Below are 25,686 nucleotides of genomic sequence, written 5' to 3' on the forward strand. Positions count from 1 at the left end.
GTTTTTATCACTAGCTCTTCAAAGCCTAATTTTACCTTCTAAAGCAAAAAATTTAGTCTAGGATGAATGTATTACAGTGGGAGCAACTCTTGAGTACTTTCAGGACAATAATAGGAGTGGCTCAAGACCTAAGGATTAAGTTCATATGACAAGATACACTTCCAAATCAATAAAACTAGTCCAATGATAGCCTTTGGAGAATTTAAAGACTAATCTAATGGTGATTTTATGTTATGATCAAGAGCAAAAGTGAATTTACCAAAGTTGTCACTCATACATGATGTGAATAAAATTATTTTTAATAACAGTTTGAATAAATGTGAATTTAGTTGGCAACTATTTTAAAATATTTTAGCATACCAATAGACTTCTGCATTCCAGATAGCAATAATTTCTTTTATATTATGTTAATGCTAATATTGGATTTCTTAGAGGAAACACTTAAGCATCAAATAAGAATCCTAAATGGGAAAGCCCCAGTTTAATTTCATTGGTAAGCACTGAAGTAACATTTATTCCTAACACATAGTCCCAGGAAAAGTAAAAAACAGAAAAAAGTAATATGTTAAACAGGTAATAGTGTATTATAATATCCAAACAGCAGGTAAATATTTAATTCCTTTAAGCCTAACTTATTCTTTCATAAAGTGAGGATGGCATCTCAACTTCATAAAATGTAAGAAACTAAAGTATGAAGAAAAAAATCTAGTACTATGTTAAGAATATAATTCACACAAAATGAAAAGTAGCCCCCTCTTCAAGTTTTAGATAAAATTCCTGGCAAGATTTACTAATTTCTATCCATTCTGGATTACATTTTCCTAAGAGCTTCATTAAGAAATGTGTTGTTATTGTTAGTACTATATACCTCCACATACCCACTTGTTTTCTGTCTATGTGGCTTTTTTTCTGATTATAAAAATAATATATACTCAAGGTGGAAAATGAAGAAAAGTATAAATAAGCAACAAAATTATTTTATAATTTTACCATACAAAAAACAGTGGTAACGGTGGTTTCTATTCTTCTAATGTTTTTTGTTTTTGTAATTTATTCATTTTAGGGGGGAGAGAGAGAGAGAGAGAGAGAGAGAGGGAGAGAGAGAGAGAGAGAGGGCGAGAAGGAGGAAGGAGCAGGAAGCGTTAACTCCCATATGTGCCTTGACCAGGCAAGGCTTTTGAACTGGCAACCTCAAGTGTTCTAAGTCAACACTTCATCCTCTATGTCACCACAGGTCAGGCCATGTTTTTCTAAGCATATATATGTATCTGCATAAATACAAATTTACTAGGGATCATAATTTTACACATTTTTGTAATTTCCTTTGCCTCATAACTTAACCCCAAAACATAATTTTAAAACTTCTGAATAAATAATGCTTTTAATTATTAATGTAGAGGACGGATTCATCTACATTTCAGTTCCCCAACAGAGCCCTCACAGACAGCACATGTCCAAGATATCTAAGACTTGTAAAGACTTAATTTAAAAAAAAAAAAAATCACTGAATTTTGTACCCAATTTATTACATATAATTTTAGTACATTTACTAAATCAATCACACTATTACAATGAAGTAACTAAAATTCAAGGCTAATTTAGAAAAGTAGGATAATCTTTTCAATTACACTCATTGTGTTATAACACAACATTTGTGCCCCTAAGAATATCACTACACTATGCAAAAGCATGCAATGAAACCAGAGGGCTTAAGGGAAAAATGAGAGTAAGGACATAACTCTTTAAAAACTACATCAGTTTCACATTTTACTAAAGGAATCTAATAAGAAATGGTACCACAGTTTTATACTATTAAATGACTAAAAAATACATATATATTACAATAAACATGGCATATTACCTTGCAAAAACCCTGAACATTGCTTGTGGAAGTGGGTATTGGAAGGGCTCTAGCTTGTGAGTTATGAAGCAGTGAAAAGAGTATAATTTGAAATTGGATGGCAAGTTGTAACACCAGTGTGGTTGGATGGTGCTCATAACACACTGGTGTGAACTGAGGTAGAGGGTAGATGTTTGAGGGACATGTTTATCTTTCGAGTTTTCTTAGGTAGCTCAGATGGGCTGGGTGCATTTTTCTGAATTCACCAAGTAATTCTCCAGGATGAAACTGCGCATAAGCAAATGCAAAATTCACCATTATGCTGAAATCATTCTCTAATGTCTCAGTTGGAACAAATTTGCATAAGTGTTACAGCAGCGCTGACAGCATGCTGCAGTCTAACACTCTATCATTTAAGCACAGCTCTTCTGAAGACAGAAAAGAAGACTGAAGAAATTATCCCTATGTACCAGACTCAAGACTTTTTAATAAAGAGGTTAAACTGTTCTTATTTTTAAAAAGTTATTTTGACAAAGTTCTCAGGCAAGATGAAGGGTATGAGAAAAAAATGTAGAAAATCTGCTTTTAATTATCATATAATTCATGATAAATAATACTCTATATATCAGTATATAAATTCTTATCTTCCTTATATTAAAGATTTGGCATATTAAAAAAAGTAAAACCAAAAAGTTAATTTAAACAGTCTATAATTAGATTTGCATTTTACCTAAAAACCAAATTTGCAGAAAAAGATAACCAATTTTATCAAGAAAAATGAGATGCTCTGATATCATTAGAATAAAAATTAGTATCTCAGATAATCATCAATTACTTCCAAGAATATAAAGTATGTTTTAAAAACCATAATGACAAATCAAATGTGTAAATTCCAAAGTTGTAATAAACAAGCAAAATATTTTTTATTTATTTTAGAGACACAAAGAAAGGAAGGGTGGGGGGAGGAAGAAAAAGAGGGGGAGGAGAGAGATGAGAAGCATCAACTTGTAGTTGCTTCACTTTCTTTGTTCACTGCTTCTCATAGGGGCCTTAACCAGGGGTTGGGAGAATCAAGCCAAGCTAGTGACCCCTTGCTCAAGCCTGTGACTTTGGGCTCAAGTCAGTGACACTGGAATCATATGATGACCCTGAGCTCAAGTGGGCAATCCCATGCTCAAGCTGACAAGCCTGCACTCAAGCTGGCAACCTTAGGGTTCGAACCAGGGACCTGTGTCCCAGGTCACTGCTCTATCCACTGTGCCACCACTGGTCAGACCCCAAAAAGTATTTTATATATTTATAAAAAAAATAGCTAAGTTACTTATAGAAATTTTAGAAATAAAGACCAATAGACCATTCCCTCCATGTTAGACATAATAAAATCCAAATTATCTTAATATTCATTTAGTCTTTAAAAGACTCATAGAAGAGGAAAACTGAATCTACCACCTCTCCTGATAATGACTATATTTAGCAACTCTCAGTCAAGAAATGCAAATATATTTATCTGTAGCATAGTTTATAGCCTCATAAAAGAAAATGAAATAAAATCATCAGGGTACTTGGGTAAAAATTTCTAACAACTAGTAATAAAAACAGTAAGGTAGTTTACTTCTACATATTTATGAAACAGAAATGGAAGTGAAACATTGAATTTCTATATGCTTTCATTTTATTTCTGGATGTTGAGAATGTCTATCTAGTTGAGGGAAAGCAAGCACATAAAAAATAGGGAGCAGCCATCATAGTTGTAAGCAAGTTCACTTGTGCACCTGATATCTTCATGTAGGAAATGGGGATAATAATAGTATTTGCCTCATAGGGTAAAGTGTGGTAGAAAGCCCCCAAATCAGGCTCATTGTATGTCCTGCCTTGACATCTGATAAAACTGGGAAGATCTCAAAATATCTAACTGGAAGTCTCCTCCCCACTCTGCCCATGTGGATAAGGCCAGCCCCCCTGGTCAACAAGCCTCCTTATTGTTAGGACAACCAGCTAAAATTCCCCGTTTATAATTGAGTATCAGGTTTCAGTCCCCTACTAGCTCATAAAATTATTCAAACAAGTCAATACAGCTTCCCACAGGAACCATGGGGTACCTCATCTTCTTGATGTTACCAAGCCTCCTCCCACAGCCCCCAATTGTTCACTCCTGAGTGCAACCTCAACATAGCCCTGTGTGACATGCAGTGTTTTCTTCTCCTGTGAGTCTACGTAACTAATAAACTCTTGATCTTATCTGTCCATCTTTGGGTGTTGTGTTTGGCCATCCACATGACTCAAATTGGGAATACTTCCCTTACCAATGGGGTGAACGAACAGGAGGCTAGTGAGAATGTAATCAGTTAAAACCTGTAAGCTCTTACCTACTACATAGGTATTTGGTACTAGAATTATGCAACACTGAGTTCATAAAGGACAGTGTAACTAGTCAAAATGTTTAAACATTATCCAACAAGTTAAAGAACAGAGTTATAGAGATTAGATTTAGAAAACTACTAGTTGGTTCACAGTAGTCTCTTAATTCAATATTTTGCTGAACAAATGATGCTGACAATTTAGAATGGAAAGCAGATTTGGAAAATAAAGCTACTGAAGTGGGAAACACACATTTACAAACTAATTGGCTATATTCTAATAAATAGATAATCGTTTTTGATAATTAAAATTTAGATTTAAAAACATTATAAATGCAGGAAGTAATAAATATCACTTCTTGCCTTAAAAAAACAAGTATTTAATATTTAACCATCCTTTTCTATATATGATAGTTGCATAGTTTTGTTTTTTTGTTTTTTGCAAACAGGGAACTTTAGTAAATAAGAGGTGCTGGGGACAGGGAGGGCCCTGAGGGGCTTCTATGACTTAACACTCTTCACAAGAACAAACAACGGGTGGGAGGGGAGCAGACCACTTATGTATAGAGTAGCATACTTACATGATTAAAATTTTATTCAGGCTTTCACAATTGTTAAAAACAATCTATGAATACCTATAAAAAACCAAAAGGGTATACACTTTCTATTTTGACCTCCCTTCATAATTATTTAGAAAATATTTTTTTCTCCAACCACACAGTAAGCTCTCTAAAAGCTAGGTCATATTCTGCATGCCTCTGCATTATTCAAAAATCCCTAAAAGTGAATATTAACTGTAAAATAACATTATTTCATAAAATAACCATTTTTTCCTATCTGCAGGTTCTAATTGATATTATCTCTAGCTTAACATAAAGCTCAAGTTATATATTTGACAACTCCCTTAAATTTATAGTCTGATCAACCATACAGTATAAGAATAAAAAAATAAATTGTAACTTTTTTTAAAATTCAAAATTAAAGAGAAAAAAGTAATTTTCTAATTAAATATTAAGTACATCTAGTTCCTAAAAAGAAATCCTGGAATGATTGCTATAACATAAAGGAATATCTTACAGAGAGACAACTATACTATCTTCATTCATTTCCAGATTATATATATATCTCTGTCTACACATCTGAGCTCTCATTAGCCACCTACACAGACATTATTGTCCCCTTGACAATTTACCCACCGCATCTATGGATAGCCTATTAAATCTATGAGCTTTTGTTTTTATCTCCATGTGTCCTTAATTTACCATCTCAATTACCATCTCATTTGGATTTGCTCTGTGCACTATCCTTCACTTCTTTATTCTACTCTATTAATTCAAAACAGAACTAGCTCTTGCATTTTTGTAAAATATATGTTTATTGTTAAAACAAATAAAAGACAATGAAGAGAAGTAGATGGTAAAAATGATCTCCACAAATTTCACTACCCAGAAATTATTATTAATTTTTTTTTCATGAAAATGAAAAAACTTACACCTTTAGGAAAAAAAGCTATTAAGGACATCTGTTATCTTCTATACATAGTTCTCTATCCTAAGAGTTATCCAGTACTCTACTGTATTTATGTCACATCATTTGTTTAACCAATTCCCTCATTAACAGTAACATCAGAGTATTAAGCATTTACCGATACTTTAAAGGTGAGAGATGATTCAACTGAAAATTAACCTTATATTGAGATAAAGCTTAGTCCAAGGAGGACATGAATATATAAAAGAACAAAAGAAGATTACAAAGGATAATGTGTTCTAATGTTTTAGCTCCTAATCTGCAGCACCAGCACTGACCTTTACTGAAGGCTTGCTGGCCCAGCAGGGAGAAGCCATGGGCTTTGCCTCTTAAGTGGGTGTAGAAGAAGCAAGAGGGACGAGGGAGGCGGGTGGCCAGCAGCCTTTTAAGTGATCTGTAGACCCCAAACTGCAGGAAGTGATTAGCAAAAAAAATAAACTTAAAAAAAATATATACGTATATATATTATATATATATAAAATAAAAAGGCATAAATTGTTAAACTTTTGTTTTTAGTCTTGTCATTACTTCCAGTGTTCCAGAGATAACTGTTTAAATACTATGTGGGGCAAAAGTAGTTTTACAGTTGTGGGTATGCGAAAGTTTACTCTTGCATTGTTGTTTATTTATAATTGTATTTTTTTTCATATGAACAACTATAACCCTATGTTTGTCACACCCTGTATAATCAAGAATGACCCATCATTTTGTCAGTATTTCTATTCTTTATGGGAATAAAATTAAAACAGAGCTAGGCAGCCTTTTATCTCAGGCATGAGACCCAATCCTCAACTTATATCTGAGCTTCTCACGTTTTCTATTAATCTGAAGATAACAATTACCATTCATTAATTAAGGAAAGGAATTGTAGTATAGCTTTTGAAATACTCAGATAAAAAGTGCTATGTTAAAAAAAACATATTATGCTAGCTTAATCAGTCATGTGAAAACTGACAGGAAATATTCTTACACCTTACTTTTGCCATACTGCTATTTTAGACCATGAAAATGCATTTTAAAATTTCCTTTTATGAGTCTCAAAGTCAAAAGCTGACTGCCCATTGCCATGGAGACAGTTCTATTTAAGGTACTACATTAGTTCTGTCCTCACAGGAGGATAGGAAAGTGGTCAATAGAAAACCTCCACTCTCCATGGTTTAGAAGAATTAAGTAACTACACGCTTCTGGGACACCTAACACATAAGGGAGTGTGAGATTGGGGTTGGGGGGTGTGATGTAGTACAGTCATTACCCTCCATGAGTAAGATCAACACAGGTTAAATTTTAATATAAAGCTAGAGGCAATATGAGGAAAACTCCCATTACCTCAAAATTAATGCAACCAAATAGTAATATTATTCTAGACAAAACTGCAACTAACTGAAACAATCTCTTCTTTTCAGAGAGCAATCTTTTACCCCGTTGATATCTGTAAGGCCTATGTATAATATCTGCTCCTTTGGTTTAATTTTCAGGCTTCCTGATGTGCCTTTCTGACACCCCATTTGTAACTGTAACATAAAAGAAGCTACCAGTTTACAGATGAAAAGGAACATGCATAATTTACATGCATATTTAATCTTGTCTAAGACTCAAAACAAAAAAAACACACGCCACAATGTGTCAATCCTAAACCTATCTTTAGGACCAACATCATCATTTCTTCTGTTTAAGGGAAAAAAATCTTTGAGAGGTACAAATTGCCAGTTAGGTAGTCATGGGGATGTCAAGTACAGCATAGACAATACAGTCAATAATGTTGCAATAACTACATATGTACAGTGCCAGATGGGTATTATTATCAGGGTGGCCACTTTGTAAGGTATATAAATGTCTAATCACTATGTTGTACACCTGAAACTAATATAATCTATCTCAACCATAATTTTAAAATATTTTTTTAAATGGGAATACAAAAACAAAAAAAGTCCAAGATAATTTTCTTTTCCATGAAAGCTTAAAACATCAATCATCCTTAAATAAAAATAATCTGATAGTAAGGCCTATTAGAGTGTACCAATTAGCACTCAAACACTTACTTTTCACTTGATTTCAGTTATAAATAAGCTTTCCAAACCCAATTCTTTTTTCCCTTAAGCTAAAGTTTAGAATCTGGCAACAATAAAATAAGACTATTTTTTTCTTACAATTAGAGCATATTATACCTTGAAGGTCCCAATTTATAATTATATTTTAAAAACAGGCTAAAGAATCTTGAATCTCCCCGATTCTAGAGCTGGTACTGCCATTATTATCTATAAAGAATAGGGATTTAGTTAATTTGAAACAATTTCCTCTTTTGATCATATTTCCTCAAACAATTAACAATGCATACTGAATATAAAATAGATACATACGATTTTGACTTGTAGAAGCATTTGGTTAATAACCCTACAGCAGTGCTCTCAATCCTTACAGTGCATCAGGATCACTTGAAGTCCTTGTTAAAATTTATATTGTTGGGCCTAGCCTCCAAAATTTTTGATTTGACAGGTGTGAAATGGGCCCAAAATTCTGCATTTCAAACAAACACCCAGGTTTTGCTGATGCTGCTAGTTCCAGGACATTTCAAGAACCAGTGTCCTTGACAATAAAACTTATCAGCCTACAGAATTGTTATTCTCTGTTAATAAATTACTTTCATCTTTCCCAAAATGAACCATTTTAAATAAAACAACAGCTCCAGACTCTGGGGAACAATTTCGAAAGGATGTTAATTCAATCAAAACCAAGTTAATTCCTAAAAATTGCTATCTGATGGTTAGATAACTGCTGTGAGTTACAATGACATTCAGAAAAATAAACCCCTGACCAGCAGTAAATGGCTGTGTCCCCTATGAATTCAACTGGCCTTGAAAAGCCTTGAGCAGAGCTGGGAAGGGGCAGGGGGCAGCTCCAGCCCAGCCAGTGAACCCTTGCTCAAACCAGAGACCATGGGCTCAAGCCAGCGATCTTGGCATCATGTCTATGAACCCACGATCAAGCTTGTGACCCCATGCTAAAGCTGGTGAGCCTGTGATCAAGCCAGCAACCTTGGGGTTCGAGGATCCCAGGTTGATGCTCTATTCACTGCACCACCACCTGGTCAGGCTCTAATATAAGATTTTGAGGAGAAACTTAGTATTTGAATGTAAATTTTTCTTAGAAATAACTGAAAAGCAATTATACATTGCATATGTTCCAGAAACAGTATGTATAAAGTTTCTGTAAATCCAATCGAACTTTCCAACTGATTTACATCTTTATTTTAGAAATCCCTTATCTTGAATTGATTGATCTACAACCATGGGAAACATCATGTTACATTTTAGTTTTCAAGTACTCCACAACTCTGTCAGATAGTTAATTATCCATAAACAATAAAATGCATTAAAATGATTACAAGGAAAGAATAAAAGGAAATGGCATTGCATAATAACAAGGTAGGTCCCTCTTCTTTTATGGTCATGAAATGCAGATCTGCCGCTGAAAAAGTGATAGGCATGCTGGGAGTTCTAGAGGACAAATTACTTCATTTTTATGACATCAGACTACCTTCCATTAATGGTAACACAATGTCTTTTGAAAAGCTAAAATTACTAAATGCGCACTGCCACAACAAGGTTCAAATTTTTGTTGCACATTGTTGGCAGGATCCAAAGTTAATTTCTTCATCAATATTTTAAAGAATCCAACCGTTTCTCTAAATATATGAAATTAAGCAGAGTTATCATACAGGTAAACATTAATGATCAATTATTTCCAGTTGCCATTGTGACAAATATGTTCTCTGTAATAGCTTTAATAAACACCAACAGTAAAGGACACAAGAGAAAAACATGTAGCTGTCATGTACTACTTTTAAAAGTTTAACATTAATGAAGAGATTATTTTCCATTAATGGCTGCTTATACATCATGGGAATTTGTTTCTTAAAACCAAGTGCATCAAATTAGTGGTTAAAGAGGACAAGATAAGAATGATTATATCAATGAATGGGTTATATACACTAAATTCTCCCATATATAATCATATATGTAATCATACCAAGAGTTGGTCAAAAGACTTCCCTACCAGATATACTTTGAACCACACATTATTAAAGTGCATAGTTAACAATACTCATTTTAATGTAAATTCTGATTGACTGAATAAGGTTTGAATCTTGCACATCGCCCTGGCTGTGTCATTGTTCTGGGTGTCATTAGATTTCAACCATGGGAAACATCATATACTGACACTTTTACAAATGTGCAACCCAGATAAATGGTTCCATATTGTACTTACTTATTAAGTGCTCGGTTTGAAATTTTTAAAGCTCATCTCCATCTAAACATTTTGAATAAGTAATGATTTTCCAATTTTAAATAACTGACAGCCATCACTTCTGCTCATTAGACGTGTCCGTTTCCACTGAATTACCTCCACTTATACATACTCCCCAACATCAGCATTCATGTCTCTGCCTTCAGGTATGTCCTACCCTTGACAGCCCCTAAGTATGTGTTTGTTTCACTTACTATAAGGCACAGTTCTTGAGTGCCACTATGTTAATGTTGGCTGAGGAAGTTAGTAACAGAATTAGACAATGAGTTCAACACTTCAAAATTATTTATGGTAGAAAAACTACTATGCCTATTGCAAAGCCTATTTGTGGTCACAAAGACTATTTACATCACTACCATATATTATCTTCACTGGAGACCTCAAAGGACAATATGAATAACATAGCTCTGAAATCCTAACATGGGGACTCCGACCAACACAAAATATTCATATTTTTGAGGGACTGATTCTGCACTATGACATATCAATCCAAACCATTCATGTAAATTAGGTTTTGGAAAACAGTCAAGATGTTTAATGAAAATCTAAGGCTCTGTAATACATAGTGGCACTTCTACTGAAATCAAATGAGGTCTGACAGTTTCAAAAGAGGTAAAAAGAGTTCTATTTATGGTGCTAAATTATCTGACATGTGCTTTCAAGTATATTCAGTATCTACAGATTTTAAAAGTTTTACTTTGGATCCATCCAAATTATATGGCATTTTCCCAGGTACTATGCAGACAGATCATTCTAACTGCAAGTTTTTACAAATGACAGTGTTTATTATACAGTTAGCTTTTGATTTTGCACACCAATATAAGTACAGTTAGAATAACACAGAAAACCTTCTTAAATAAGTACTCTTACTATCTATATTTTAATAATGAGCAAAACAAAATTCAGAAAGTTCTCCTAACCTAGGTCTCTGATGCCAAATTCATTGCATTTTCTTCTATACCAAGAGGTCAGCAAACTAGGGACTGCTGGCCAAATCCAGCCTACTGCCTCTTTTTTTTTTTTTAACTGCCTGAAAGATAAGAAAGGTCTTATATTTTCAAGTGATTAAAAAAAAAACTGAAAAATTTTCATGAAAATTACATAAAATTAAATTTTCAGTGTCTATAAATAACACTTTATTGGAACAAAGTCATAGCCTTTCTTTAATGACTGATGATGGTTGATACAAAGGCAGATTTGAGTAGATGTCACAGAGACTACTTTAGGCCAAATTTCAGGCCTGCAAGCCTAAAATTTACTATCTAGCTTTTTACATAAAGTTTGCCAAACCCTGTTCTGTACTATTTGGCAAGTGAGGGGCATAGTCGTGATGATCTCTTTGTGAGATCCAGATGTTGCAACTCATTACACTGCTTAGGCAAGAACCCTGATGTCTGCACTCTGTGTTCTTTCAGCGCCTAACAGGTACGAGCACTTAATGTTTGTTGAGTGAATAAGTGAATGAAAGATATTCAAATAGTGTGTGAGTAGTTGGCTTATAAATGTAGATAGACTTTACATTTTTTGACTTCTTAAGAATATGAAGGCCAGTAAAGGGTAATAGCATTGAGACAAATTGGCATAAAATGGCAATCTCTATATTTTTACCAAAAAAAGTGAGAACTGTTGCTATATTCTCATTTATCAAAACACATATTTTCCTTCATTTTAAGGGCATTAAATACTAAATTGGTCTCTTTCACAATCAAAAGAGCACATGAGTTTATGCTAATCTTGGCTGTTCAACAAACAAATGTACTTTGCCTAAAGAATATTAGAACTTGTTATTTTAATAGCTACACAATATAAAACAGTATCTCAAGATTAACTATATAGTACATATTCCATAAAAAAAAAAGGACACACTACAAGTAGGTATTCTATACCCTAACTAAAAATTTTCTATTTCCATGTAATATAGTATACAAAAAAGTTTTGATAAAAGAATTTTAACATTACTGGGGTTCAGTGCTAAGGTACCTTACCTTAGGTGATTTTGTTTTGTTTTTGTCCTTTTGAGTGGAGTCAATTTTCTGAGCTTGTTTTCCTTAATTAATTTATACCAAAAATTAATTCACATGCATTAAATTCCTAATTTGATATAAAAAGAAAACTTCCTAGGGAGTTAAAATTGACTATTTTTTCATTTATGTTATCGTAAAGACAATGATGGGAAGCAGAAAATGTGCCACCTACCTTAAAATGCTGGGCCAGAGCTGTAGTACAGGTAACCAAGGTAAGCCAGCTTGATGATGGCTCCTGGTTATCCTAACACCTTGATTATCACTCAATTTCTATCCCTTTCTTGATTTCAACTTCCACCTGAATACTGAATGCAACTGTATTAACAGTTTTGTTACTAGACACAACAAGAACCAAACATATTCTCAGAGTGAATATATTAAAAATATTTTTTGTCAAAATCATTACCCTTTTTAGCGTGAAGTATAACAAATTAGGAAAGGTCGCCACCAGTGAATCAGTTACTTAGATTTCAGGATTTATTTTCGTCTGGAAACAATGTTATATACACCTAGTGGTTAGTTAGGTTTCCAGGCTAATCAGTAAATGTTTATTGACTGTATCTGTCATATTAACTGTACTCTGGAACTTAACTAGATAGCTTTCTAGATTTCCATGGAAAACTTTCAGTTCTAATTTACAAATAGCAGAACCACGTCTTCCCACAACATAAAACCTTTATAAACTGGAAACCCTCCTACAGTTGTAGTATTTATTTTAGGGGCTGCAGTGGAGAAAGGCCTGTGGAAGGATATCAGTCCTAGGGTTTCTTTGCTTCCTTTACCACTATTTTCCCCTTAACACAGAAAGCCAAAATGGTGGAAATGAGCATTCATGTTATTTCTTATCTTCATTCATATATATATTGAATATATGACTTCTTGTTGCAAAAAAAAAGTCAGAATCTTTCTTAGAGTTCCCATTCCAGAGGCATAATACTTAACTCAAAATGTTTCTATACAGTGTCTTATGTCACAGATACTATAGCAACACTGAATCAATGTCACTTTTTAAATTTTATTTATTGATTTTAGAGAGGAAAGGCAACATAAGGAATGACTGGTTGGCAATAGGAAGAAGTCAAAATTTGCTGAGAAATTAGGAAGAGTGTATTTTGGGTTTAGGAAAAAATGGTCACATAATAACAGAATTATACAGATAAAAGAGACAGCTAAAGAGGTAAAAAAACTCAGCTAAAGTTCTTACTCAGTATGTATTTTATACTTGTTAAGAAATCTTGGGTGCAAGAAAATAATATGGTCATAAATCAACAATTCTTGTACTTTGTCATACTTATTCATATGCTTACCACATTCTTTACGAAACATAAAGTTAAATGCCTGTCATTCTTTATTAGAAGTTTTGAACAGTAAAATACAAGGTATTTCAACCCATCAATGAACATCTATAATATTCATGTGTCCCTCAGGAGGCGGTCAATTTCCTGGCCCATAGACTAATGAATGACTCACTTCTGGGTGGATCTAAAAGCTAAAGGCTAATGGGTAGTCCAGGCCTACAAACAATTCTCTGATGCAGTTACCAAGGGAGCCAGGGTCTCACACTGGGAGACTTCCAAAGAAAAGGGCTTGGGGGGAGAAGGGTAGATAAAGAAAAGGCTTAACCAAAATTCTATGGGGAAATAAACCTTAGGAAATGGCCTGCAGAGAATCTTGGAAGTTTGAAGGTATGCCCTTACACACTCTGAAACAGCCATCCCTTAGAGAACACTAGCAGATTCCCGGAGGTAGAGTGTCAAAGCAATAATAGCCAATTTACATTTCTGAAAAAACCAACAGCTAAGGCCAGTGTCCTGGCCCTCTTAGTGGACCAATATTTTTGCTCTCTATCAAAACTCTGTCCAAATTTGGTGTAATATTTATTTGAAACATTCCCATGGTCATAAAGATGACAAAATAATCCTTGCTACTGAACTTCTGAAAGTGTTTCTTATAAAGAGAACAAAATATGGCTGTAAAGAACAGACATTATCAGAAGGACATATTTTGGAAAACAAGAAAAGTTTCATTGTATTAGATTATATTGTATCCAATGTAAATACACTGTTACTATACATAAATGTAATATATTATTACATCAAAACTCTCTTTTGCTAAAAATAAGTTTTCCATTAACCAGATCCCAAATAAGAGGCAATCTTGTAGGGTAACGATATATGTATACTGTTCATTCTAATACAGCATGCTAAGTGCAACAGATGCAGTGTACTTGGATAGCACGGCAGTCCTGGGAATAGAGGGAGACAGTAAAGAGCTTGAAGATTAGGAAAGACTTTTTGGAGATGTCACAAGAGTTCTGAACAATTTATATGTACCACTCACTGCTGTGAGGAACTCTGGCTCAGCAGTTTTCAAATACTTTGGTTTTGAAACTCCTTTACACTCTTAAAAAATTATCAAAGACCCTAAAGAGCTTTTGTTTATATATTTATACTGTCAATATTTACTGTATTAGAAACTAAAACTGAGAAAAACTTTAATGTTTTTTTAAAATAATAATCAGCCCTAGCTAGTTGGCTCAGTGGCAGAGCATTGGCCCGGCATGTGGAAGTCCCAGGTTCAATTCCCTGCCAGGGCGCACAGGAGAAGCGACCATCTCCACCCTTCCCCATCTCCTTTCTCTCTATTTTTATCTTCCCCTTTCGCAGCCAAGGCGCCATTGGAGCAAAGTGGGCCTGGGCACAGAGGATGGCTCAATGGCCTCTGCCTCAGGTGCTAGAATGGCTCTGGTTGCAACGGAGGAACGCCTCAGATGGGCAGAGCATCTGCCCCCTAGTGGGCATGCCAGGTGGATCCTGGTTGGGCGCATGCGGGAGTCTGTCTCTCTGTCTCCCTGCTTCTCACTTCAGAAAAATATACACATAATAAAATAATAAAAATAATAATCTATTACATGTTAATACAAGTCACATATTTTTATAAAAGCTTTTTAAAACAAAAACAGTAAAGAGTGACATTTACTTTTGCAAATCTCTTTAAGACATGTGCTTCTGCATTCAATTTCCTGTGATATGTTTTGACTGAAGTTAGAAAAATATGGCCTCAGATATGTAGTTGGAAAATGAAAAACATAATTATAAATATTCGTTTTTGATAACACACCAAAACTTGACTAGTAGAGCTTCTTAAAGGTCAGTTGCACTGTGGCATCTGACACCGATCAGTAAACTTAACTTTCTTACCATTTTATTAAAATCTATCTGTCTGTCTTGTACTTTGAATAGATGTTTTGCCCATGTATGATTCTGATAAACATTTTCTCAAAAGTAAGTAAAGTCACCTTGAAAATTCAAGAAAAACAACTAACAATATTTATTGTCTGTAATAGACTGGTCAGTTGGCAAAGATTATGCCCATTGAGCTTAATTGATTGGCTCCTGGCTGAAAATGAAAGGCCCTCATAGCAATGGCTATATACATTTGTCATTTGGAAGATACTGATTACTGAATTATACAGATTTTCCAAATGTTGACATATTTATACAACATCAAAAAATCACATTCATTAATACCACCTAAAAAGAAAGCTTAAGAATTGGGAAGCTTTCAGGCTAATGATGGCAGATACGTATTTCCCAAAATGCTAATATTTCCTTGAAAGTTAGTATTTTTTCACTGGCAATAAATATTGTCAGTTTTGTTCCTTGAACTTTTAGCGTCACATTATTCGTTTTAAAGAAACTTTTAATCAAATACCCAAAGTTTGTCGGTCAGGTGTCCTTTTAAATAAAAATGGGGTTACATTTCAAAAAATTTTGTTAGCATAACATAAAATTAACTTTTTCATATGTGCAGTTCTATGAGTTTTATAACACATTTGTTCACCTACTTCCACAATCAGGACACAGAAGTTTCATCACCCCAAAAAATCCCCTTATGCTGCCCCTTTCTAGTCAAACATTTGCCCCACCCTAACCCCTGGCAAAAACTGATCTGTTCTCTCTGTCCCTTTAGATTTGCCTTTTCCAGAATGTCACATATATAGAATCACAGAGAATACCTGGAGACTGGCTTCTTTCAGTGTGATGTCTTTGAGATTCATGCTTTTTATGGCTAAGTAGTATTCATTGTATGGAGGTACCAGTTTGTTTTATATTCACCATCAGTTGAAGGATATTTGGGTTTCCAGTTTTTGGTAATTTTGAATAAAACTGCTATAAACATTTTTAAAAATGGAGTTACATTTAAAAAGTGGCTAGTTTAGTTGGTAACTAAAACAACTACATAGGTTCTTTCCCTACAGATGACGAGTTTGCCATATAATAGAAGTGTTTTATATACTTATTTTGTCACACATAATATTTTTAAAAGATAGACATTCAAGGGTCAAGATTTTTTTTTAAAATAATTTTATTTTTAATGGGGCGACATCAATAAATCAGGATACATATATTCAAAGATAACAACTCCAGGTTATCTTGTCGTTCACTTATGTTGCATACCCATCACCCAAAGTCAGATTGTCCTCTGTCACCTTCTATCTAGTTTTCTTTGTGCCCCTCCCCCTCCCCCTTTCCCTCTCCCTCTCCCCCCTCCCCCCGTAACCACCATACTCTTATCAATGTCTCTTAGTTTCACTTTTATGTCCCAAAGGGTCAAGATTTTAAAAATTTAAATGAAACTAGGATTTTTTTCCCTGCTGAGTGTATGGTGGTGAAGAATACAATGATTACTGTTTAGCCCTATTTACCATGACTTACACTAAAAGGCCAGCACAGTTTTATCTCTAATGCTTTTACACACAGTAAAAAGGGCAAAAAAGTCTTAGTATGATTATAAAAATAGTTTTGACCCCTTAATCCCCAAAGGGTCTTGGGCACCTCCATGATCTGAAGATCAAATTGATAAGTACTGTTTTATCTTATTAAGGAATTAACAAACAACTGTTACAGATATAATAAAAAGAGCCAGCTAACTCCCTTCCTTTCCCTTGAGTTGGTCTGCAATAACGTGTCAAAGAGTAGCTAAAATTCATACTTCCAACTGATATTACCTGGAAAGTTTAGGTTACTACAGGCATTCCCCAGATGCTGAAGTTGAGATTGGGGACATTCCCTGGCAACCAGAATATGGCAGGAGGCAGTTGAAATGCTGTTTTATTTATATACAGGTAGTAATGAGAATTAAATGGACATCTCACTAGTTGTACAACAAAGGCCATGTCACTTAAATTTTTTCAGTTTGTGAGAATCAACTGAAATAATGTAAAAACACTCTGAAAATTGTGATGGTCTACTGGCCAGTAGTCGGCAAACTCATTCGTTAACAGAGCCAGATAGCAACAGTACAACGATTGAAATTTCTTTTGAGAGCCAAATTTTTTAAACTTAAACTATATCAGTAGGTACATTCCTTATCGAGGTAGCGCCTGCACATGGTATCTTGTGGAAGAGCCACACTCAAGGGGCCAAAGAGCCGCACGTGGCTTGTGAGCCACAGTTTGCCGACCAGGGGTCTACCCAGGGGTCTTCCAAAAGGGAAAAAATGAAGAGATGGGAGGAAAAGACTGAGAGACTTTTACTTCCATAACTATTCTCCTAAGTTAATATAATTAAAAATTCTTTTTTTTTTTTCTCCTTTTTTGTACTTTTCTGAAGCTGGAAACGGGGAGAGACAGTCAGACAGACTCCTGCATGCGCCCGACCAGGATCCACCCGGCAAGCCCACCAGGGGCGACGCTCTGCCCACCAGGGGGCGATGCTCTGCCCCTCCGGGGCATCGCTCTGCCGCGACCAGAGCCACTCTAGCGCCTGGGCCAGAGGCCAAGGAGCCATCCCCAGCGCCTGGGCCATCTTTGCTCCAATGGAGCCTCGGCTGTGGGAGGGGAAGAGAGAGACAGAGAGGAAGGAGGGGGTGGGGTGGAGAAGCAAATGGGTGCCTCTCCTATGTGCCCTGGCCGGGAATCGAACCCGGGTCCCCCGCACGCCAGGCCGATGTTCTACCGCTGAGCCAACCAGCCAGGGCCTAATTAAAAATTCTTTGCTGATTGACCAGGCAGTGGTGCAGAGGCTAGCGCACGGGCCTGGGATGCTGAGGACCCAGGTCTGAAACACCGAAGTCACTGGCTTGAGCTTGGGCTCATCCTGCAAGCTTGAGCATAGAACCAGACGCCATGGTCGCTGGCTTGAGCTCAAAGGTCAGTGGCTTGAGCTAGGGGTCATTGGCTCAGCTGGAGCTCCCCCCAATCAAAACATGTATGAGAAAGCAATCAATGAACAACTAAAGTGCTGCAACTAGGAGTTGATGCTTCTCATCTCCCTCCTTTCTTTTCTGTCTGTCCCTCTCCCCCTGCATCTCGCTTAAAAAAAAAAAAATCTTTGCTTTACTCTAGATTTGTCCCAACTTTTATTAAACACAATCACCCTCAATTCTTAGTCTTTCAAACCAAGTACCACTTTCCTTCATTTGATGAAGTGTCCAAACGGCAATTTTATGTTATTTAATTATCTGAAAAACCAAAAGCTACCCATGGGATTACTATTTACAGGTGAGGGAGTTGGCTACAAATACATATATGCAAATTTAGAATGTTGATTATTCTAACTAGAAGCATAATATTGTTACCTCTGACTTACATGCAATAGTTAAACAGGACAGAAAAATGACTAACCAAATTAGTATGTACTGAAAATACAGGGTGGGGTAAGAGTAGGTTTACAGTTGGTTGTATAGAAAATAAAATAGTAATTAATAAATAATAATGCAAGAATAAACTGTTTCACATACTCACAACTGTAAAACTACTTTTGTCCCACTCTGTATATTGCCACAACATACAAAGAATTAAGATTTTTGAGAAAAGAGAAGATAAACAGGCTTATCTTTTTCTTTCTTATATTTATAGTTTTACTTTATGTTTACAAAGTATTTTAACATGCATTACTTCTCTTAAGTTACCTGTAAGGTAAGTAGAAATTATCAACATTTTACTGAGAAAACTAGGCTTCAAGGAGATTAACTTACCTGCCCCAAATTAAAGGGTCTATGAAAGACCTGTGAGCACATTTTGTGGATTCCAGAATCATGACATTAGCAGTAATGCTTTAGTAATTTATTTTGTGGTGGGGGAAGTAGGGACAGTAGCAGAATCCCTTTTACAAATGAAATCTTATATTGACCCTGAACTGTGAAATACATAAATATACCAAACAATTATTTTTATGTGTTTTCATGACAAAGTAACAACTACTGATAATAAGTTTGTGTTCTCACAAGTAAAAACTTAACGTAAGTAGATATACACAGGAATGGATTTTAATTAAAGGCCAGTGCCTTCATAATCAATGACAATCTTTCTCATTAATGTCTTAGTGACAAAAATGTTCAAATATATGTACAAAGGTAGCAGAACAAGGTGTAATTCAAGTCCTGTACAAGAATCATCTTGTAACAAAAAGATAATTTTATACAATTTTAAAATTTTATAAAACATATTTTGGGGTAGCTATATTTTAAATTACGATTTTGAAATAATTTAGAATATACTTAAAAACATAATCTAACTCACGCATCTTTGAACACGAGCATTTTAGGGGTCAGTTTGAAAACCACTGCAGAATGGAGTGCTACCATAAATACACTGCTCAATTTCTGCTTTGTTCACTTAAGATAAAATAAAGTAAAAACCTGCTTTTCACAATCAAAATTATGTACATAAGAAACCTGATTAATCAAGTTAGAACATAGCCACTAATCAATCCATAGTCAAAGCTTTCCATTCTATTTGCTGAACCATATAAAATTGCTAACCAACTAACAATTGTGACTAGAAAAATGAGATTCATGTCGTTCAAATCAATATTTTTCATTTGATTTTCAGTCTCTTCACTTATAAAACCATCAAAAAGTTGTCAAGCCTGACCAGGCGGTGGCGCGATAGAGCATCGGACTGGGATGAGGAGGACCCAGGTTCGAGACCCCGAGGTCGCCAGCTTGAGCGCGGGCTCATCTGGTTTGAGCAAAGCTCACCAGCTTGGACCCAAGGTCGCTGGCTTGAGCAAGGGGTTACTCGGTCTGCTGTAGCCTCACAGTCACGGCATATATGAGAAAGCAATCAATGAACAACTAAGGTGTTGCAACGAAAAACTGATGATTGATGCTTCTCATCTCTCTCTGTTCCTGTCTGTCTGTCCCTATCTATCCCTCTCTCTCTCTCTCTCTCTGTATAAAAAAAAAAAGATTTAAAAAAAGTTGTCAAAATAAATAACTAGTAAGCAAAGTAAAAAAGTACAATAATCAACAAACATATACTGCTGGGACTACTGAATATATTAAAAAAATTTTTAAGTTAAATCTCCTAATTTATAGTGCAGATGTTATTTATTCAGTACTTCAATAGCATTAACTGCTTAATACTCAAAGTCCATTGAAATATCTTTTATTTTTTGGGAAAAAAGTGGACTAATAGTTACTTACCTTTTTTTCTTCTTTTTTTTTCATATTTTATTTATTGATTTTAGAAAATGGAGAGAGAAAGAGAGGTGAGGGAAAGAAGAAGAAAGATCAACACATTCTAGGGGACAAGCCCAGGGTTCTGAACTGTGACCTCAGCTATCCAATTGGATACATTATCCACTGCACCACCACAGGTCAAGCAGTTACCTACCTTTCTTAATGCAATTTGGCACTCCACTTTAAAATGTATCTAGTTGTTCCTGAAATTTCTTCAAGTAAAATGTATTACCACATCAAAACTCATTACCTTTTCCAAAATAAATACAGGCATTTCCTCTTTTATTAGAAACTTTATTAAATTATTTCACTGGTAACAGAGCAAGTTTGACTTAGTAGGAGTTACAAATTCGAGGCCAGTTTTGTTTGTTTCCCTCTGTGGTTTACCTCTCCATTCTTTTTACTGACCTAAGGTTATCAAGTTAGATATACTCCATATTTTAAGAAATCTCTTTATTTGGGAGTACAGAATCAAAATTATAGAGGCACTACTAAAAATAAATGTAATTCTCATACAATATATAGTTCAATTTTCAGAAACTGGGTTAAGCCAAATGACTTCATGTGAAAGTGAATGCAATTCCTTTTGAAGATTCCCCGAAATTCCACACATTGCAACAAATTAAGCCACTTAGAAAAAAGGCATCATGCCACCTATGAAGGTGACTCTTTCCTCATCATTAATAAGGATTATAATAGCATACAGTATACTTCATACTATGTGTGCATAAGTTTCATTCCTCCATTATTAACTACACTGAACAAAAACTCAAAATGCTATGACTCACTTGGTTATTGCTGAGCACTTTATTTCAAGTGGAAAACAGTATAAATTCACAGAATCACATTTTGAGAGCTGTAGATGAATTTTACTTAAGAGTTACATACTTTGTTTCAAAAAGAAAACCATCTCTTTATTAGAAATAAACTCTTACATGTTATTTTTAGAATGAAGAAAAATTAAAAATGCTAAACAGTTGATACCTTAAGAACAGTACTCTTAAAAAGCTGCAAATGTTGCCAAGTCATGTCATAAATGGATCAAACAGTGCCATTTCTATCTAAAGCTATTTCATGCTACTGCATGCATCAATATTAAATACCCCTTTGGAGTTATTAAAAACTGAAATATTGGTATAGCAATTATTAAATATGAAAATGGTGAATACTCATTTTCCATATACTTCTTTTTTCTTCTTCTTTTTACAGAGACAGAGAGAGTCAGAGAGAGAGATAGACAGGAACAGAGAGAGGTGAAAAGCATCAATCACCACTTTTTCATTGTGACACCTTAGTTGTTCATTGATAGCTTTCTCATTTGTGTCTTGACCGCAGGCCTTCAGCAGACTGAGTAACCCCTTGCTCGAGCCAGCGACCTTGGGTCCAAGCTGGTGAACTTTTGCTCAAACCAGATGAGCCCGCGCTCAAGCTGGCGACCTCGAAGTCTCGAACCTGGGTCTTCCGCATCCCAGTCCGATGCTCTATCCACTGTGCCACCGCCTGATCAGCCTACCTCTTTCTTTTAATAATACTTAGAAATGAGGATGTTCTTTCTAGGTGAATAGAAATAGTTTCTTAAAAGCTAAGAGAAGAAAGAGATAAAAAATGCTAGCAAAGTAGGAAGGGTCCCTAGCCATGGTCCTCTCTAAAGAAAAATAAAATAAATTTTGAAGTCTAATATCACCTCCAAACACTTTATTAGCATACCTAATTGCCAGAGCCATTAAAAAAAAATCAAAATCAATATAGCTCTTCTTTCCCTTGTTTTTTTTTTTTTTAAATAACTAGTTGTTTTAACCAGGCTTGAGTTTAATCAAATGTGTATCAAACAATACTTTTTTTCATGTTAAAGACATAACCTATTACTTAAAGTAAGAAAATAATAATTACCATTTTTAAAAAAGCTTACTAGTTCAGATGACATTGGGCCCTGCAGTGAAAGAGTTAACATTCAACTAAGCTGATCTGCACTTCTGATCCATTACTTTTCTCACAAGCTGCCCTATAATGAGCTGAACAAGTATCAACTGTAATATGATCCCAGAGTTTATGGAAAAAAATAACTGCACATACTCAACATGAACATTTAACAAAAATTTGCTTTAAGAAAAACATACCCAATAAACACAATTTAAGGCACATTTAACTGTCCAATTAACTTCAAATCTGCAATCCCTTTGCTTTCTTCATGCTCTCAAATGAAATAGAAAAAAAGAAGAAGAAGGAAAAAAAAAAAAGAAAAAAAAAAAAAAAAAAAAAAACCCAGCAGCCCTACTGCAGGGAAAAAGAGGCTTGAAAAACAACTTTGATTGGCACTTGGCCTGACCCACAGAGGAAGAAAAACAGTTTTTGGACAAAGAGCGCAAATATTTGAGCTTGCTTACTTACATGCTTTCTTTCTTTCTTTCTTTAATATATAAAGAACAAGCCCAACTGAACTGTATTTAGAGAAATTGACTAAAAACGGTGCCCTATTCATCTTAGTCTTTCAGTACCGACGCATTTGCACAGCTCAGCAATTTTAATTCATTTGTATTGGACAAACAGACGCACCTCAATTAATGTTTCTATTTAATGAAACGTAAAAATAGAGTTTGAAAAAGAATACACTGATTACAATATTATCCAGTGGCTAGCGTTAAAGTCTGATTAAAAGCTTTTCTCGGTGTTAAGAAACATCTTCCTTCTCCCCCACCCCCACCCCTCTTTAACGGAGCGATTAAGCCAAGTAAGCTAAACAATACTGGGGAAAACTTTCTATCAGTCACTCTGAGAAGCAATATGCGGTTGGTGCCTCTGATTTTTCTGGACAAACGCACGGGGTACGGGGGGAGGGTTGCTAAAAGGGGGTAACTCACGTCCACTTCAGTCTCCTCCTTCCCCAATCCCAGCCTGAGGAACTGTAAGGACGAATAGTATTTCCCATGGCCATAAAGTTCAAGCTGTTTTACCATTTTCCCTTCATGACTGAGCTATAGACACTACACAACCATCCAAAGACTGTAAAAAGGGGGTGTTAGGGGAGAGCGCGCAAGATAGGCAGATGCAGCCCAGTAAACAAAAACACCCGCAAGAAGATAGCCACAGCGCAGAAGGAGCCAGGTTCCTCAGGACCACACCAGGCTGTTCTGACTTCAACACCGACCTCCATCAGCAGCAAGAGGAGGAGGATGGAACAGGTCCCTCGCTCCCTGCGCCGGAGGAGCAGGTTAGGTAAGATGAGCCGAAAAAACAGTACACTGCCCCCCACCTTACAAAAAATATATCCTCAACCCCTCGGGACTACGATCTGTCCCAACGGAAATAAAAAGCAGCAGCATAAGTCTTATCCCTTCATCCTCAACCCACGCCCCCTTTTTCGGTCTCGGGGTAGGGAAGGTGCCCCGGGATCCCTCGGAGCCTCGCTCCACGACTGCACCCCGGGACAAGCAGCCCGAGCCTCGGCCGGCGGGAAGCGCCCCTCTGCAGCCGACCCCAGGCCGAGCCCGTACCTTCCGCAGCACTTTCCGGCAGTTGGTACAGAGCAGGTAGTTGGCGGCGGCCGACGGGCTGCTGCCGCCCCGGTTCATCGTGGCTGCAGGAACCGAGGACGGGAGGCGGGCCGGGACCAGGCTGTCACTGCGGCCGCCCGCACCGCTGCGGAGCCAGACCGTCCCCGCGCCGCCGGCCGTGCTTCACACAGCCTCCTCCGGCGGGATATCGGGATCGGAGGCGACGGCCCGCTAGCGAGCTGTCCGAGGCGACCACCACGGCGGCTGCCGAAGCGACGGCGGAGACGGCGGCGGCTGCTGCTCTTTACCGGCCCGTTGTTCCTCCCGCCCCCATCCTCCAGACCCCCGCCCCCGCCAGGCTAGGACGAGTAGCCGCCACCGCTGCCTCCGCCGCCGCCGCAGCGCTTCAGTGCGGCCCCGCCCCCGCCTGCCCACCACCTTCACCACCTCCACGCTTCAGTACCGCCCCCTCCCACCAATCGGACAGCTCCGGCCACGCCCCCGGGGCTCTAGCCCGCAGCCAATGAGAAACTAGAGCTAGGTTGGGAGGTGGTGGGCCAATCACAGAGGCCGAGGATGCCTCGAATCTCCGGGCAAGTTAAGTTTATCTCGGAGGCTCGGAACTAAAGAGAGATGGCGGATTAGTTAGGTAGTGGGGTGGGTGGGAATACAGTTTGTGCGATTCTGCCAATAGGAGGAAGGGGTGTGCCTCATGCAAATTACCCGGGAAGCCCAGCCCCTCCCCGGAGGCAAGCCACGCCCCCCTCTAGGTCCCTGCAGAAATGGTGAGGCGAAAGCTAGAGCTCGCTGGTGGATCTACAACTGAACTAAATATTTCCTGATTTCTTGAGAAAGGTTGGGAAGGTGGCGGGGGGATGGGGAGCTAAAATGCTCATACCATCACGTCAGTGGTTAAGCTTTCTCTCAGCCCAAATGTTAGCTTAGCTGTAAAAAAGACTGCAGTCACGTAGCACTTTGCATCCAGGGAGCTCTAAGAACTTTATGCATCATTTATCATGAGCCTCGTTTTGCAAAAGACCAGTTACCTGAGGCTTGGTCGGAGATCAGGGGATATTTGAGGCATATTTACAGCATTAATCAGTTATTGGGGGGGGGGTGAGATACAAAACCTCTGGTTTCGCTGTTTCGTCTTTATCAGAGAAGCCCCTTCTCGCAGTCCTCTCAGTAATGAAAGTTCTTTTATTTGGCTAGCACTAAAGGGCCAAGGAGACAGGTTTGTTTTCTCATCAAAAGTGCTTTCTGGAGCAGCTAGTCAGATACATTCAGAATGCACAGCACTGCTTGGGAAGGAAGGTTCAGAGAACAAATTGCCTTTTTTAAACTATTGGGCTGGACCGGCCTCTTCCAAAGCTAAAAATGGTGAGTCAGGATTTTTGCCTTCACGCTCCGGAGAGAAAAGGCAGATGTAATTGGGGAAAGCTCTGGCTGACAGGATGGGAGGGGGACAAGGCTAGTCGGGGAGCCAGTTCTCCTGAGGGAGCCAGCAACGCGCGTTCGGGTCGAATGCGGGTTCCCGACGCCAGACGCCGCGAAACCTGCTCCCCAGTGAGAACAAAGGCAGGCGCGGAGCTAGAGCCTGATTGGTGCCCAGTCCTCACCGTATCCTCGGGGCCCCGGAGATAATTTGCTTCACCCACTGCCACGGAACTGTA

General features: G+C 37.0%; 1 protein-coding gene across 1 annotated transcript in view; it reads right to left on the reverse strand.

Moving 5' to 3' along the window:
• The window catches only part of SESN3 (sestrin 3), a 72,231-nt gene extending 47,874 nt beyond the window's left edge, over nucleotides 1-24,357 (reverse strand). Inside the window, exon 1 of the mRNA XM_066370980.1 lies at nucleotides 24,014-24,357. Within this exon, the coding sequence (XP_066227077.1) occupies nucleotides 24,014-24,091 (78 nt within the window). The 5' untranslated portion in view covers nucleotides 24,092-24,357. The remainder of the gene's footprint in view (nucleotides 1-24,013) is intronic.
• Between the last annotated feature and the right edge of the window lie 1,329 nt (nucleotides 24,358-25,686).

Source organism: Saccopteryx leptura, chromosome 1 (genome assembly GCF_036850995.1).
Source record: "Saccopteryx leptura isolate mSacLep1 chromosome 1, mSacLep1_pri_phased_curated, whole genome shotgun sequence".
NCBI lineage: Eukaryota > Metazoa > Chordata > Mammalia > Chiroptera > Emballonuridae > Saccopteryx > Saccopteryx leptura.